The 18,426-nt window shown below is 39.0% G+C and overlaps 1 protein-coding gene across 19 annotated transcripts in view; it reads left to right on the top strand.

Annotated features, from left to right (window-relative positions):
* The window catches only part of kmt2d (lysine (K)-specific methyltransferase 2D), a 247,467-nt gene that overhangs the window by 110,731 nt on the left and 118,310 nt on the right, over positions 1-18,426 (top strand). For 16 of the 19 annotated variants that reach the window (XM_072566973.1, XM_072566976.1, XM_072566971.1 and 13 more), the window contains 8 exons: positions 53-162; positions 535-585; positions 666-899; positions 2,567-2,710; positions 2,927-3,046; positions 4,716-4,849; positions 13,859-14,030; positions 15,686-15,784. In XM_072566973.1, the coding sequence (XP_072423074.1) occupies positions 53-162; positions 535-585; positions 666-899; positions 2,567-2,710; positions 2,927-3,046; positions 4,716-4,849; positions 13,859-14,030; positions 15,686-15,784 (1,064 nt within the window). The remainder of the gene's footprint in view (positions 1-52; positions 163-534; positions 586-665; positions 900-2,566; positions 2,711-2,926; positions 3,047-4,715; positions 4,850-13,858; positions 14,031-15,685; positions 15,785-18,426) is intronic. The other 3 variants (XM_072566979.1, XM_072566978.1, XM_072566969.1) reach the window with 1 other exon arrangement.

Genomic DNA, 18,426 nt, shown 5'->3' with positions numbered 1-18,426 from the left:
CTGTTGTCTGAGTGATGTTTTCATGAATAAAATTAGATGTTGATTCTTGCAGGTGGGTCCACGCCATCTGTGAAAATCTCTTCACAGAAGATGAAGTGGAACAAGCAGCAGATGAGGGCTTTGATTGTACTGCATGTGAGCCCTTTGTTGTTCGTCCAATTGGTGAGTGATAGCCCACAATCATACATTAAGGAATGTAGCAATAATATTCTAGTTAATTTAGAAATAACAGTAATTGTACTTTATAAGTAGTGAGATGCCATTTTATTAATTTGTACCTTAATTTTATTTATACTTGTAACTGCCACTCTTTTGAACCTCAGCAAGATAGTCAGGCTTCTTTCTTTGAGACCTGCATTAGAGTTTGTAATATTCAGTGTATAGAACATTATAGTGACAATGTTCTTGCCTTTTGAACAGCTAAGTCTCCAAATTAATCGATTATCTAATGTGTCAGGACTGCATACATTAATGTGTCTTAAAATTTAGTCATTTCTGGTACTTGAAATAAAGATTTACAATTCTTATTTGTAGTTCGAAGTGAATCCCCCGTCATTGCACCTATCATCAAAGTCAAGGATCCAGGTGAGTTCTTTGAAAAACTGATTTGATATTATTATATTCTCCCCCTTTTTTGTTTTTGGAGTATGCTAAATTTATTTTAGATTTGATTTATTCGTATGTAGAGCCACGGTTTTATAATCACGACGGCGTATGGCTGACAGAGTCGGGCATGTCACAGTTCCGAAGTCTTATACTTTCTCCGCCGCACAAAAAAGGACCAAAGCCCAAACTAAAGAACAAACCTCCGACACCATGCAGTGAGCCAATGATGGTTAGTGTAGATGGCTCATCTATAGAAATAAAGAAAGAAGAAGGTGAAGGGGAGGAGGAAAAAGGTGAGGAATAGAGGTTGTAAAGCCATAAAGAAAGGCATGCTGCTTTTCCGTCTTATTGAAATCTAATTTTATGTTGATCAAGTTGTACCGCAGTAAAATTATATACACCTTATTTTAAAAATCTGGAAGATTAAATCATACTGTACTTTAATGCTGTGCAGTTCATCTTTCTAAGCAACTTTTCTTTTGGAATGTGAAGTAACATTACATGAGAGATGTTCTATTTTGCCCTACCATTTATGGAACTTGGTGCGAAGGTTACAACTAACCTTCTCTGTACCATTTTTCTTTTGAGAAACTAAATTTTCTTACCTTTTTTGACATTTGTCCTTTTCCAAAAGTTTTGAATTTTATTTTGAGCAGCAGCTGTTGGAAACTGTTTCAAGAATTGCTTAAAAAAACCAATGCTGTTGAAACTTTTCCATCTTGCACTTATCAGAACAGACACCAGCACTAATTTCAAAGAGGACAAAAATTTTATTGTGCATGAGGAAAAAGTGTGTTTGGCTGGTGAGTTGAATCTGACTGGTCAAGGCACTAACATGGAGAATGATTGAGGGAACTACTGTCTCCCAGTCTTATGTTTAAAATGAAAAAGGCACAATGTCTGAACATGTTTCTTTGCCTGTATGGGGACTGATCCCTGTATATGAGTGTGTAGTTTCTAGCAAGCCTGACTGATCTTAAATTGGTGCTAATATAATGGACAGTATTTGTTGAATAATCCAATGGGGATCTCAACTATTGTTAGACATTACATTGACTTTTCAAACACTGGCTGGTTGAATACAGTCAGTGGTCTATCTGTTCTGAGCAGTGAAGGGCATGTGCTGTTTGATACTATCCACCAGTCTCCTTCCATATATTATGAAGAACAATGCCTCAACCAAACGAGTCAGCTTGCCACTCCATCAGCATCCTTTTCTCATGCTCCTGTTTGAAATGTGGCATTCTTGTGTCTGTTCTGGTGTGTGCAATGGAGAAAATAAGTAATAGCGTGTTCTCTTTTTATATAACCATAATCAGGTTCTGTATTACCAAATGACTAGTTAGAAGATAATTGTTGCATAGTATAGCTTAACAGTACTAATGGGCCCAATTAAATCTGATCTGTTGCATGTTGTTACGCCACGCAATCTAAGTTCAGCTGATAATATCGTACTTGTGGCCAAGAACATTAACTCTATTGCCTAAGCTTTTGCAAGAAACTGACACTTCAAGTAAAAACATAGCAAAAGTAAATGCAATGAACAAATTTAATTAGGCTATTGAGAAATATCTAATTTTTAAATTTGCTTTCGTTAAATAGTTGCTTTTAATATTAAATTGCATTACTGAAGGAAAAATGGCACATTCAGTGACTGCATTTTGTAATGATATCGTTATAAATGTATTTTCCATTATAAATATGCGGGTGCCAATTTGTGATGAAAAGGTGACACTTTGATGCCCATGAAATACGCATGGACATAAGATTTCAAATGTTTTTTGATATTGATAACTTTGCCTTTATGTTAAATCTTTAAATTGAATATGTTTTCCGTGGAAACACGGAGGAAGAAAGAACACTTAAAAAGTATTTCAGTGCTGTTTTTTGTTGTAGGTTCAATGGCTTTTGAATTGGACTGAATATAATCATCTGTAATTGGGTTATGATTGTTTTAAAGTTGCCATGGAACCAGGGGAGTGTGATGTAAAATTTGATGCACCTGTCAGCCAGGAGCGAGAGGTGTGCCCAGTGAATGATCCTGTAAAAACAAGTGAAGAAACTGAGGAAGGGAAGAAGAGGAAGAGGAAGCCATACAGACCTGGTAGGGAATTTAACAAGTTGCTGAAAGATCTTTGTCAAAAAATAACACATTTTTGTATGTTTGGGTTGAAAAGATTGTACTGTATTTTTGGTTTATGGCATTTAACTTCTACTGTTGAAAGTTTGATTAATTACTCTGGATGGTCCAGTCTATCTTCCATTAAACCTTTTTTTTTCTTCAACTTACAAAACACACTGTGTTTCTCATGTTTTACAGGAATTGGTGGATTTATGGTCCGTCAGAGGCAATCCCGGACAAAAAATTTGAGTAAAACCTCTGGACCACAGCCTGGAGTGTCCACTGAATGTCCAAACACTGAAGGCACCAAAGAAGAAGGTGAATTTGCATTTATTTGCCATAAAGTTCTAAGTTGCTTGTAAAATTATGAACAACCAAGAATGTAGAAACATTTCTCCAAGTGAACAATCTGTCTCCAAAAGTACTTGGCTCTCTTTCTAAAATACGAGTTCTTATTAAATCATGTTGATTTCAAAAGTTAACTTTGTGTATTTTGTCAGTGTGCAGTTTCCAAGACTGGTGTAAACCTACAATGTTAAATATACGATTTACTATTAGTTCTTCTAAACTGACACTACCATTCATTTTTCCTGATCTGACAGAAACACTTCTGCCTCTTCTCTGCTCCAAATTGGCTTTTTTTTTCCCCGTTCCTAACTTTTATGTCTCCCAGCCTTTGTTTGCTCTGTTTCCCCTGACATTCCTATTGCTCTAAGGGCCCCATCCTCCATTTGACTTGCAAATTCATGACATTGGAGAGAAAACTTAAAATGTCATAATTCAAAAATTATTTAAGTTCCTTTCGTCTGCTAACTGCTGTACCCTTCCATGACCCATAATCTCTGATGAGAATTGATCACTTTTATTTAAACAGACTTTATTCTGAAGTAAATGTTTCATCCAAATCTTGTGAAATACATTCAGGAGAATTTTCTTGTCCAGTATATTCATGGGCCAAAGTAAAAGGAGGCACAGCTGGATTTGATTCTGGCGAATGATATGAATCAAGTGTCAATGAGGAAACATTAAGGAAACAGTGATCATAGTGTTCCAAAGTTGAGGTCAGCTGTGGTAAAATGACCAGGAGCAATCTAAAATAAATATGTGCACTGTTTACCGTGTGGTTAAGAACAGACCTGTCCCAGGTAAATCTGCATGTGAGTAATTTTGGAAACATGGAAGAAAACATTCTTTCTGAAGAAGAGAATGTTGAAGCTTCATTCTTGGTTGTATTCAGTGCCAAGGTTGTGGAATATTTCTGTGTCATAGCACTGTTGTCCTGTCTTAGAACTTTGCCCGAGCTTCTGCAAATAAAATCCATGAGGCCATCCTTTTGATCTTTTTCTGTAGGGTCATGGATTATTCACAAAAAGAAATACTTTGAGTCTTTATCTGGAGACTATATTATCCATTCCTCCAGTACTGCACTGAAGTGTCAGCTCAGATTAATCTGCCCAAGCCCTTGAACCTCTCACTTGAATGAAAGTGCTGCCAATTGAATAGGTTTCCACTGCAACTAATAAAGTCATTAAAAGTCTGCCCTGGGCCATGTCCAGCAGCAACATGCAGGGTGGGAAGTTGGCAGGTCAATCGCAGACCTGCGTATGTGCACAGTCATGCAGCTTAAAATGGGAATGATCATTATGAATACACTTGCATTGTTTTCCATCGCTGGTTTGCAATGTTAACATATTCCCCCCCCCCCCCCCCCCCCCCCGGCCTCTCTTCTTTGCCCCCACTCCTCTTCCTCCCTGCCCCCCCCCCCCCCCTCTCATCCTCTCCCCTCCCCAACCCACCAACTCTCTTTTCTCTTGTTTCCCCACTCTTCACACCTTCCCACCCCAGTGCTTCAACAATGAACTAACATCTGCAATCTTGTGGGCATATCTTCAAAATATTAAAGTGAAAGCATGTTCATAACAATAACACATTTGTTTTCAATTCATACAGTCACTTGTAGAATTTCAACTTTTTTTTATTCTTGTAGGTACTCAGATGGACCTTTCAGCCGAAGGTGCTGCTGATACGCCTGTAATAGGTGCTGATGTATGCGAAAAGGCAAAGAAACGGCAACGTCGAAAGAAAAGCAAGTTGGAGGATTCTTTTCCAGCATATCTACAGGTACTGGCATTCTGCTTTGCTCATGTGTTGGTAGTGCAATTCTGATAACAAATCTTTCTTTTTTACTGACAAGGGTTAACTATTGTCTTGCTTGAATGCCAAGTTTGTTGCTTAATTTATTTCTACAGAAGTTGTTAATGTGTTTGGTTCCTCAGTCCATTGAGTGTCACATTAGTATTTTATCATCGAAAGAAAGCCAAGTTTTCTGATTTTATTGAGCAGAAAATACTGTTCAATGTTCTTTTGTTTTCTGGATCATAATCATTGATTTTCAGGTGTTTGGGTGAAAACATATAGGATGCAAACCTCGGGCTGAATGTTTTAATTGCTCAGTGTTTAAAATAGCATTTTTAAAATCATTTCAAAATATCATGTTGCTACTTCACCACAAACTGTTGATATTGTTTTTCCAAAGCTCCAGAGCAATAGGGATGTTTTGGTGTGTCTCATCCATGGAGTCTAGCTATAATCTTAGACAACTTCAAGTGGAGGTGTGCAAGCCCAATTCTTCATCTCTGTGCCAATGCACCCAACCTTTGATCAATGCTTTATCATAATACTGCAGTTTTGATTCAGGACATGCTGTTTGAGTGGTCTGTTCTCCCATTTTATAGTATTGCATTGCATTGCAGTTTTTAAAAGTGACATTTATTTAAATGCAGCTTGCTGTATAAGTTCAAATTGGGTGATTTGCAAGAATTGGTTTTAAAATACTCAAATGGTAGAGTATGTTCCCATTGCTGCAGATTATTCTTGTGTTTTGGAATACTTAAAATTGAGGGAGCAGTCGTTATTTCAAGTACTGCAATGTTCTCTCAGATGTAGTAAAAATGATGCTGAAATGAGCACTCAACAATTAATTTTATTATATGTTTAAATAGTGGAAACAATTGATCACCAGTATTGAGTAATAGATCTGGACGTTATTTGAAGGCTGGTTTGGAGCATCTTAGTATAATATGTATGATTTTGATTTTACTTTGACCCTTTTACTTTGTTGGGTAATACTAAGGCTGGAAGCAAATGTGTTTGCATTGTGTGTTCATGATGAGTTATGGTCACCCAAGAAGGTGACTGCTTTCTGATTGATGCAAAGGAGCCTGCAATTGTTTCTTGTCCAGTCAGTTTTTCCAAATCCTTTACTGAAACAGTAGTGTTACTGTGGTCCATGTAAAAAACCGAATACTTGGTTAACACGTTAATTTCTGTTTTCGACTTTTACTCCTGTATCTTTTGATATATTTGAGGGGCCAAGTTTGCTTCAATTTTGGTTCAATTTAGCTTCAACATTTGTAATGTTATGTGATTAATGAGCTGTCAAGTTTTGTGAATTTCAGTCAGTTTTCTTCATTTAAGCTTGTCTACACTTTCTTCCTTACTGCTAAGTACTGAAAGTAGAAAATAGCTAATTGCACTTCATATTAAGGCCTTTCTCCTTCAACAATTCTAGCCACTCATACAGCAGCCAAAAATCTAACTGTCACAAAAGCGGCCTTGGCCAGTTACAATACAGCAGAAGTGATGTATGCTGGGTTGCAAAGCAGCAGAAGGGGGCATTTTCCGGTTGGCAAAGTGATGGGAAGTGGCATTTCCAGTTCGCAAAGCGGCAGGCGGTGGCATTTTCTGGGTTGCAAAGCAGTCAGAGACTGCGGTTGCTGATTTGCAAAGCGGCAGGAAGTAGCGTTTACCAGTTCGCAAAGCAGCAGGAAGTTGCGTTTGCTGGTTTGCAAGATGGCTGCAGAGAGCATGTGCCGGTCTGCAAGGCAGCAGATGGGGGGCGGGGGGGTTTGCTGGTTCGCAAAGCAATGGAAGGGGCCTCTTTGCCCAGTCGCAAAGCAATGGAAGGGGCCTCTTGCCAGGTCGCAAAGCAGCAGAAGCGTCTGTTTGCCAGGTTGCAAAGTACCAAGGAGGAGGAGATTGCTAGTCACATTGCAGCAAAAGGGCAATTGCCAGTCTGGTTACAAGTGTTGTTTAACCAGTCACATGCAGAAATAAAGAGACCCTGCAAAAATAAGGTCAGGCATGTAGTACCAAAGAAAATTGAGTTGCATCGCATTGCATTCAGACTCTGCTTTTTGTCTAAATATTATTTTAAACCTTACAGTTTCTGAAGTGAGTGGGGATTACTTTGTGCTCTTGGAATAAAATGACAAAGTTAAGCTATTAACATTTAGAAATCGGTGCGAGTTTTATACCACCTTTTTTGAGTCAGACGATGGTGGTTTTGTGTGTGTGTTGGCGAGTGCTCTTGAAATGGCAGCGTTTGGATACCATGCTTAACTATAGTACTGGTAAAGCTATGTTCCTTGCTATAGTCCCTACAGGATCCATGGAATGTACTCTGTTTCAGCAAAAGGATATTGCTATGACCATGCCAGACTCTGCAGTTCTGTCAACTCCGTCTATTTGTCACTAGCATTAGGAATGTGTTAATTGCACCAGCAAATGATTTATCACAATGGTTACCTTTGTCCCAATTGGATAAAACCCAGCATTTACAGAACTGCATTCATTCTTGTCTAATATCATAACTGATTGTAGCCTGTGTAATTTTCAAAGCTTGCTTTCTCATTCCCTGAATTTAAAGTACCTTCATTTTATGTGCATCTGCATAGTTATGTTATCATGTGTATCAAATGTCTCAAAGCACTTCATACGTAATGAATAACTAAAATGTTATTGCTATTGTGTTGCCAAATGCAGTTGCTCTTTTCTGTGATGCAAGATCCTGCAGACAGCATTGAAAAAAATTTGTTGTGGCTTATTGGACAGTTGAGAAGTATTTGATGTTTACTCAACATTGAGAGTTTTAATTAGTGCTCCATTTATTACAACATTTTAATCGTGTACTTGTGTGTTACAGTACAAATTCATATTGAAATTTTGCGGTCTTCAGGAAAATTTTCATTTTTAGAGTCATACAGCGTGGAAACAGACTTTTTGGTCCAATGTGTTTGGCCATTTGTTTATATACTGGATTGTACTTAGTTATGCATATGAAGTTTGAGTGAAATTTATTTATTTTGTCAGATCAATTGATCATATGATCTTGCTAAGTTGTTTTTGGTTTCAAATTGGTCAAATCTCTTGAATTAACATAAACTTGACTTCATGTTGCAGCAGACATAAATTTAGCCATTAGATTACAATTGACGGTGTGTTAATTTGATCAGGTTATAATGAAGTTGGATTCCACTCTCATCCCTCTTTTTCGACAATGGGTCAGATAATTAATTGGCTAAAGTTGCTAGTAAACTGTAATTCAAAAGCACCATTTCTTCTTTAATTTTTTTTACCCTTTGCAACTAAAAATATGAAAAGACATCTCCAACTTCTATCTATGTATTTCTGTTCATGGTTGAATTCAGTATTTATTGGGAAGGAGGATGGCAGTTACGCTAATCTGTTGGGTTTAGCACACCATTTTGCTTTAAATTTTTAAATTGGCTGTAGAGGTTAGTATGAAACTCTGCAGACAGCTTGATTTGGAGGGATGCAAATGAAGTTATTTTTATGAATGAAGAAGCAGCAACAATGAGGGCAAAAATGGGTGGGACCGAGTAACAAGGTAGGTTAGAGAATGATGACTTCATCTCTGGATGCTTCATCTCAAACTAGAATGATGAAGCTTGTTACTTTAGTGTAAAATACTCTGTACCATTTGGTCAATCATTGGATAATTGATGAAAATTAAGGAAAGATCTCTAAATAGAAGCAATGTTTCTGTTTTCTCTTGGGTTTTGGGCAATGATGCCATGAAGTGAACTTAACGATGGTTCTGTTATACGGGAACAGGGCACATCAATTTTTCATGAGTTCAACCTCATCCAGGTTTTCACCCCAACCAAAAACCACTGGGACAGAATACTTTTGAATATTGGTATGACTATATCCTGGAGTGGAAATGATGTTTGGAAGAGGTGATGCAATGTGCAAGCTTTATTCTGGAAGTGTTTCTCAGTTTGTATCGCAGCTGGTTGTAGCACATTTATAACTCAAATATTAGCTTGAATTTTTTTTTAAGTTAAAAGTTCTTTTGTGTGCTACTGCATGTTCTGGTTGTGACTTTTTGTTTTTGGAAAGGCTCTGTGCAGTTTTATTGCATGCTTATTGTGGGAAAATGCACTGGTACAAATTTTATGACTTTTCTCTCAACCTTTTCTTAATGTGAAGCCTTAAATTTTGAAATTCACTGGAAAAGTAGTCAAATCAGCATTTGCCTTTCATTCTGAAACATGCTCCATAATGTTTGATGTATTTTGTCAGTCAGGGTCTCTAACACTGGATTGATATTTGATTCATCCTCTAAATTTAGCCCTGTTCTTTTTCCCTCTTGCATGTGCTGTTTCTACATACACTCCCTTTTGACCCTTCCTTTTCCACACACGCTCAAAATTGCCTTTAATGTCTATTCAACAGCAAACCTAATTGGGAGAGTGCATTTCACTGGAAGGAAATTCTTTTTAGTCCATATAGTTTTCCATGAAACGTCAGAAAGAGCCCTTGAGTTTCAGCTTTTCTCAGCACAGCTCCAAGTCAGGTAATCAAACATACAAATTGTTCACACAAACCTTCAGAAGAGTCACTGGACTCAACGTTAACTGTGTTTCTCCCTCCACAGATGCTGGCAGACCTGCTGAGTTTCTCTAGCAGCATTTGTTTGTTTTAGGCTCCAAATTAGAGTTAATGTTTAATTTTCTGCTGGAACTAGCAATGCTACTATTAACCAACAATATTTTGCATCAATGTTCAGCTTTCAATAGTAGAGCTATCGCTTCAAAAATATTCTTAAACCACCTTCCCCTAGTGATACACTGATGAGCTGAATAATGCAGTTCAGGGAGGTTCCAGGTTTGATCCCTGGTTTATGTTGAGTAGAATCTAGGTCTTGGCATTTTTTTGTACTGTATTTGGCCTCATTACCATGTGTTTATAGAGAAGCAATTCGCCTCTTGTCAGTGCAGGTCCTGGATGCACTGTTTTGATAAGCTGAGGTTCTCTTCTGTTTTTCGTTGGCATTGAGCATGGGAGCATTTACCATTTTGGCGAAGTGTGAAGAATGTCACCTTGTGTAAGATAGAGGAAATTGGTATTTGTGGAACTGTACCAGAACAAACCAGTAATACCTTCAGGGTAGGAGGCAATTCATAAAATGAAATTTCCATGAGCAATCCTTTAGTTCCATTTCTTGGCCAGGCAGGCAGGGCATTAGGCACAATTTCAGGGGTGTGCCCAGGTGTTCCTTGTACAGACCTCCAGATCAATTCTGTCTACAGAAGAAGTTGAAAGCACTTTTAATTCGTGTTAACAAACGTTCCCGAGTTATGCACTGCTTTTTAAAAAGAAATTCTCCCACATCTCCCACAGTTTTCTATACTCTGCTCCTGTGATAGATTACCTGTGGTACTACAGTCGTGAAGTTGAACAAGATGTTATAAAAAATACTCTGTACAATATTGTGTTGATTGGCTGGGGGAGTCACAGTAATTCCAGATTTGAGTAGAGTTGATCAGCCCAGAGTTGGATTCCGAATGCTTTCGTTCTCGTGGTCATTGGGGAGACAGGCCGCCTACTTGCGGAACATTTCAGGGAACACCTCTGGGACACCTGCACCAACCAACCCAACCGCCCCATGGCTGAACACTTTCACTCCCCCTCCCACTCAGCCAAGGACATGCAGGTCCTTGGCCGCCTCCATCGCCAGACCATGGCAACCCGACGTCTGGAGGAAGAGCGCCTCATCTTCCGCCTAGGAACCCTCCAACCACAAGGGATGAATGCAGATTTCTCCAGCTTCCTCATTTCCCCTCTCTTTCTCCCCCCCCCCCCCCCCCCCCCCCCCAACTTTATCTCAGTCCCAACCCTCGGACTCAGCACCGCCTTCTTGACCTGCAATCTTCTTCCCGACCTCTCCGCCCCCACCCCTTCTTTGGCCTATCACCCTCACCTTAACCTCCTTCTACCTATTGCATTCCCAATGCCCCTCCCCCAAGTCCCTTCTCCCTACCTTTTATCTTAGCCTGCTTGGCACACCTTCCTCATTCCTGAAGAGGGGCTTATACCCGAATCGTCGATTCTCCTGCTCCTTGGATGTTGTCTGACCTGCTGCGCTTTTCCAGCAACACATAGCAGAATGATTGATTAGTTGAGCAGTGTTACAGGTCAATATATATAGTGCATTATGTCTTGATGTGGAATAGGCAATTGCTGCAGTTAATCTAACCAAAGATCAACCTATTGCAGGGCTGACACCCGATATTTAGTGCAAAACACAATGGTCCGTTGATTTTTAATACACACACAGTCAGCACTGTTACTGTGATGATTAAAATGTTTTATAAATTTGTGCTCGTATGTTCAGGCCAGGCAGCAGCATCAACCAGAAATCCTTGTGGTTGACAAAAACAGTGGCATTTTGGTGATCGCTGCAGCATATGTAAAATGGCTTATCGAATCCTGTAGTTATTGTGGCAATAGTTTCATGGAAAAAAGGTCAATGGATGAAAGGTCAAAGGTCAGTGTGTGCAAGAAATGAAGTGGCATCTTTCTTCAAAATAAACAATATTGTTTCTAGCAGTCGGGGAATTTGCTCTTTCTGTCACAATACCTTGACTAAATATTGTAGTAGGTCCACCATATGTTGACCAGGGTTTAGTCATGTCCTGGGTGAGATCGCAACAATGTGAGTTCTTCCCATTTTCAGCCAGCAAATTGCTTGCACAACTTTTGCCTGTGTGAAGTTGATTGGATTTTCTGTTGTACGTGATGTATTTTTTTTAAGGAAAGTGGAGTTTAACGATGAAAGCTAGCAGATTGAAACTGATTTGACATTGGGAAGCAGAAATTGATAATTAAATGGGGCAACAACTTTTCACTGGAGGGTATTCATTAGTATTCCAAAAACAAATTGCATTAATTTGGATAGATGAGAAAAACATCTTTATGCCTTAGGATTTTTCAGACTGAGGACTACTCAACAACCAAAAGATAAAATGTTTCTACAAGCAAGTTACACAAATATATCTGACAGCTACTCCATAATTCCTCATGCTTTCTTGTTAGGTCAGTAACCAGTGTAAAACAGTTAAACTGCTGTTACCTATCATTAATGCCCTACAAAAGAATATGAATTGGAACTCTAGTATGTTACTGTTTGGGTAAAGGTTACATTTTTAGACAGGAAGTTACCTGTAGTGACAACAGATAGCAATCAAGAAGTACCAGCAAAGTGATACTTGTTCAAGCACAACCTGATATGGCTGGACTTGGAGGGATTAACTCTTGCAGCAGGGGAGCCTTCACAGCCCCTATCCTCCCTGTCACCAGCAATGGTCTCCATGTTAAAGTTGTAGATCCATTTTTTTTCTTTTGCCATGCAACTTGAGAAGTCGTAAGACCAATTCTGAAATTTAACCTAAAAATAATAATCTTCTCAGGATCTGCAATGGGTAGTTGGAAGTTATGGTGAATAATGCGGCTTGTGGAATTCTTGTGTGCTTTAGTATGCATTGGGCTTTTTGGAAATTTTAATTACCTTACTTGAAAAGGGAGGCTTTGCATGATTTACAGTCTCACTTCTAACAGGTGTAAAGTCAAATACCACACATCATTTCACCTTTTTTATTCCATAGCAAGCATTTAATAAACCTATTAAAGCAACAAGTAATATAAACAAAATACTGGAAATACTCAGCAGATCAGGCAGTACCTGTATAAAGAAAAACAATGTTAATAATTCAGGTCTCTGACTTTCCATTTGAATTAGTAAAAGTTTGGAATAGGTTTTGAGCAAGTGAAAGAGTGGGAAGAAGAACAGGCTATGTTAGAGTGGAGGGCAGGGTAAATTAAATGATACAAAGTTTCATGTGGCTACATTAAAGGGAGTGATAATGGCACAAGTGAAGAAACAAAAGTGTGAATATCAGGATCCTGAATACCTGTTGTTTGAAAGAAAGGAAATAAAAGCAATATGGAGGGGGTGAGAAACAGTCCATTTAAAACTCGTTTTAACATAGAGGTATGTGCTATTGTATTGCCCACTAATTGGGTCCAAGTTCCATTCTGTACTCTGAGCACCCAGAGTCTGAACATACATGCTGATCTGTAATTCTTGTTAGTATAACACTCTGCACTTCACCATAGTGCAACTAATATAATCCTACTCACGTAACTGAAACACTTTCTCTTCTAGGCTTTTCCCTGCATGTGCACATGCGCGTACACACACACACACACCCCCCCCCCCCCCCCCCCCCCCCCCCAAAAATTCATTTTGTAAAACTGTGAACATGTCTCAGTGATGTTATAAAATTAATGAGGAAGCAGTGCATATGCTTTTATGACTGCTTGATCAGACTGCTTAAAGAAATGCGTGCTATGGTACTACTGTGTTTTCAGCTTGTATCAATTTTCAGTCTTTGTCATCTCTTGTTTACAATGCAACATTTACTCTTCTGTTTGTGGAGTTTGAACAATGAGGAAGTATGTTTCATTGACTTCCCTTTAGCTTGGTGTATCTTTTTATCCTATTGTGGTTCAGCCTTCATAATCAAACCTCCATCTTATAAGAGTGAAACTTGGAATTACATTTTAAGTCTTGCATTTAATATTTTGATTATCAACTCTCTAATTTGCTGCAACCTTCTTTTGAATGAACTGAGATATGCTCCCAGAATGAGGCCTTATGTGCAGCGGAATGGGGAAAGGTCATGTTACTCTCATGGCCTTGTGTGGTGCCAAACTTTTTTTATAAAAAAAACGTGGTTCAGTTCAGCGTGGACATATTTGTATGTGGATTTTGAACTATCTTCAAAAAATGCGGATGATGGCACCTGAGGTAGGTAATTTGTATTTAGTGTGGTATGTCCCACTTTCATTTTAAGCAATGAAGATTCTGATGTTTGACTTAATTAAATGTAATTTTATAAATGTGCAAACTTCAAATTTATACTTTCCGTGTTATTTGTAGGTTAGCAGAGATTTTTTTTCTTAACCTTCCATATCTGACAGGAAGCGTTCTTTGGAAAATCACTGCTGGACAGCAGTCGGAAGGTTTGCCTCAGTTCAGAGGGTTTCTCTGACAGTGAAAGCACTGAGTTTCCACAAGCCACGACTCAAGCGGACTCAGCACCTCAGCAGAAGGATTTAATTGAGGAAAAGTCTGATGGAGCCCATGGAAAGGGTGAGGGACTTCATAATAGTATTGGCATATTTTTATTTTTATTTTTATGTGTATCTATCAATTTTGGGTCCTGGCACACATTGTAAAGATGAAATCTGAACAGTGTAGTGAAAACCCATAAATCTGGACCTTTATTTTGCTCGCGTTACATTTGTTCTGGGTCTACCTTTTGGAAGAATGGAATGTAGTACAGGATCGTACCTCCTGAATCCTCCTCAGCCTTGGTACCAGGCCCTACCAGACATGAGTGTTTGCCAGGTCTTAAAAGGTAAAATGTTGGTGTCAGCATATGAATTTTTAAACCATTTCTTTTAAAATTTCTGCCACTCTACTGGTATTGTACAAAAACACTTCCCTTGTGCCAAATTCTAATGATCTTTAGTGGGTTATCCAGTTGTGGGGTTGTAACACCTGTACAGGCAATTGTAAAATGTTGGTGACCATTCTTCTTGTCTGTCTTTTTGAACCAGGTTTACAACTTCTGTCTTTTTTGGCGAATCTATTGTGGCATGTATGCTGTTAGGTGTTGGACCAGAGAATGCCAAATTAGGGAAATGCATGTGAAAAGTACTTTGATTCTTCCAGTCTAAGAACATACAATAGCTATATTCTTGAGTACATGTGGAGACATTGCATCCAGTCTTCAAAATGAATACAAGTGAAAGACTGCTAGGAGTGTCATATGGGTAGTCTGTTTGAACCAGCATAAAAACAGGAAAATGAAAATTGACCAGTAACCTCTTGCATACAGAAAGATTATGGTTGATGAAAATCGGTCATTACAGTCTGGGGCACTTTATTGCTTGCATTCCTCAGGGAATTATCCTTGGCCCAGTTGTCTTCAGTACACTGGCTCAGGATGCACTGCAGCAATTCTCCTCACTGTTGTAGTCTCTACCACTGTGAAGACTAAGAACAAGAAAACTGTTCTTGCATTCACAACCTCATACCATTTCAGGAGTACTGTAGCAATCCAAGGAAAAAAGCCCAGCAGTTCAGTGCAGGTATGCATAGGCAAGCAATAAATGTAGATGATTTGGTGCAATCCACATCACAGGAATAAAAAAAAGCTGTAAATTATTTTGGCATCACTAGAAAATCTCTCGAGGCAAATGGCATACACCTGAGGCTCTAATGTATGATCGGAGATTAAATTTGAGAGGTACTTCCTATTGTTATGAAGGATCCATGAATGAAAAGGAAGATTTTGCTAAATTGGGCCTGAGTTAATTTTGTACCTATTTACAAAAAAAGGGTGATGAAGTAATCTCAGGTCTGATCGATCCATTAGCCGAGTACCAGTAACTGGCAGAATAAAGTTCCTAAACTAGCTCAAGACAATAAGGACCCTGAGTAAAACTTTAAGGTGGTAAAGTAACTAACTGACTTAGAGAGGAGTTAGAATATTGAGTTTGACCATTGGAGCAGTCAATAATCCAACATTGAGACCACTAATGTTTCTAATTTACATCAATCACTTCCGTTCAGAAAAATAATACTGATTGGTCAGTTTCTTCTTCAGTGGCATCATTCAGAAAGTCCATACAATCAGTAGATTAAAGCAAAATAAACCAGTGAAAGATTTACTTCTCTGTTGACTGCTACCATAATGTAATTTTCCTTCATCAATAACTGTTTTCCATTAATTCTGGCAGCTCCTGATGCAAAGACAATCCAAGCCATCCCAGAACATAATGGAGATCCAATCCCTGATGAACCACCTAAAACTGAAGAAACACAACCAGATGGAATGGGTGAGTAGGGAGCAGGTGGAAATGTGCCTGTTGTAAATTCTATTACTTTCGGAAATGCACTGTTACAACACCAAACTTCACCCCTTGGTTTTTGTAGAACCCTGAAATAAATCCAATAACTATTTATAATCTAACAGCAGTTCAAGATTCATAGCTTGCGCTTAGTGCACTTATTCTATTGATTTAAATTCCAAATTCAAAGGTAACTACTTTTGATTTCAAAGTCCAATGTGCTGTTAAGCTATTAGTGTTCTGTAGAATAGTGGGGCAAGGTATCCAGCCAGAGTATGGTGTGTGTGCTGATATGGGAAAAGCGATGGTAGTGCAACCATGTTTCTAAATTTTTATTTAGTAATAAACGTTTATTACTAAAGGTCTAGGTTCATATGTTTGTCATGGTTGGTCAATGAAAGAATTTAAACAAGGCAGCTGTCTTGTGTTTAGGCAGCGCATGGAGCACAGAAAAATCTAAAAGGGCAGTTAAGTTTTAATGTAATTAAAAATAGTATACAGAATACCTATTTCCTTTTGTTCACACTGCTACTGTCAAAACTAGGTCAGAAGTCACATGACACCAAGTTATAGTCCAACGGATTTATTTGAAATTCCAAGCTTTCAGAGTACTGCTCCTTTGTCAGATGAAGTGAAGTGAAGAGAAGCACACGGACACAGAATTTATAGGCAGAGAGCGAAAGATCATATAAATGAGTGAGTGGAGTGTCAACAGGCTGAATAAAAAGTCTCTGCGGGTGATCAAAAGTGTCAGATGTGAGAGTAAAGTGTCAGCAGCTGAATAGCAAGTGAAGGGATGATCTATGATCCGATTAATTGAAGCAGAGATAATTACAAAAAATTAAAAATAGGATGGTGCTGGAGACAAATCAAATGGCTGGAATAAGATGATAGGTATAAGATGATAGGTATAAGAGTCACATGGCGAAGGTCGAACCAAAGTAGCAGGTAATCCAAAACTACAAACTAATTAAGGTAGAGAGATCATGATAATTTATCAATGTGGTATCGTCAAAATAGGGCAGTAAGAAAGATTTTACAATAGAGCAGTATGGTCTGGTTACATGTAGTGTGACATGGACCCAAGATCACGGTTGAGGCCATCTTCATGGGTACGGAACTTGGCTATCAGTTTCTGCTCGGCAATTCTGCATTGTTGTGTGTCTCTAAGGCTGCCTTGGAGGGTACTTACCCGAAGATAGGAGGCCGAATACCCTCGACTGCTGAGGTGTTCCCCGACTGGGAGGGAGCATTCTTGACGAGCGATTGTTGTGCAGTGCCCATTTATCCATTGTAGTAACGCCTGCATGGTCTTGTCAATAAACCATGCCTCAGGGCATCCTGGCCTGTAGTTGACAGCATTGGCCGAGTCACATGAACATCTCCACTGTACGTATGGGTGGTGTTCCCATAGGTGATGAGTGTCTATGTCCATGATCTGCATGTCTTGCAAAGATTGCCGTGGCAGAATTGTGGTCGATGCTGTCCTGAAGGCTGGGTAGTTTGCTGGAAACGAAGTTCTGTACCCATGAAGATGGCCTCAACTGTGTTCTTGGGTTCATGTTGCACTCCATGTAACCCCACCATACTGTTCTGTATTGTAAAATCTTCCTTATTGTCCTGTTTTGATGATACCACGTTGATAAATTGTTATGATCTCTCAACCTTAATTAGTTTGTACAGTTTTGGGTTACTTGTTATTTTGATTTGACCTTCAGCATGCGACTCTTAGACCGATCATCATATTTCAGCCATTTGATTTGTCTCCAACACCATCTATATTTTAATTTTTTTTTGTAATTATCTGTGCTTCAATTAATCGGATCATAGTCATCCCTTCACTTGCTATTGACACTTGATCACCCGCAGACACTTATTATTTAATCTGTCGACACTCCACTCACGCTATTTGTATGATCTTTCAATCTCTCTGCCGATTAAATTCTGTGTCTGTGTGCTTCTCTTCACTTCACCTGATAAAAGGAGCAGCACTCTCCTTTCGGAATGGCAGGCGGTGACCAGTGGGATACCGCAGGGATCAGTGCTGGGACTGCAGCTTTTTACAATATATATTAATGATATAGAAGATGGTATTAATAGTAACATTATCAAATTTGCTGATGATACAAAGCTGGGTGGCAGGGTGAAATGTGAGGAGGATGTTAGGAGATTACAGGGTGAGCTGGACAGGTTAGGTGAGTGGTCAGATGCATGGCAGATGCAGTTTAATGTGGATAAATGTGTGGTTATCCACTTTGGTGGCAAGAATAAGAAGGCAGATTACTACCTAATGGAGTCAAGTTAGGTGAAGGGCAAGTACAAAGAGATCTGGGTGTTCTTGTACACCAGTCAATGAAGGCAAGCATGCAGGTACAGCAGGAGTGAAGGAAGCTAAGAGCATGCTGGCCTTCATAACAAGAGGGATTGAGTATAGAAGCAAAGAGATTTTTTCTGCAGCTGTACAGGGCCCTGGTGAGACCGTACCTGGAATATTGTGTGCAGTTCTGGTCTCCAAATTTGAGGAAAGACATTCTGGCTATCGAGGGAGTGCAGCTTAGGTTCACTAGGTCAATTCCTGGAATGGCGGGACTATCTTATGTAGAAAGACTGGAGCGACTGGGCTTGTACAC

Source organism: Chiloscyllium punctatum, chromosome X (assembly GCF_047496795.1).
Source record: "Chiloscyllium punctatum isolate Juve2018m chromosome X, sChiPun1.3, whole genome shotgun sequence".
In the NCBI taxonomy this organism is placed as follows: Eukaryota; Metazoa; Chordata; class Chondrichthyes; order Orectolobiformes; family Hemiscylliidae; genus Chiloscyllium; species Chiloscyllium punctatum.
This window is presented reverse-complemented; position numbering and strand designations above follow the sequence as displayed.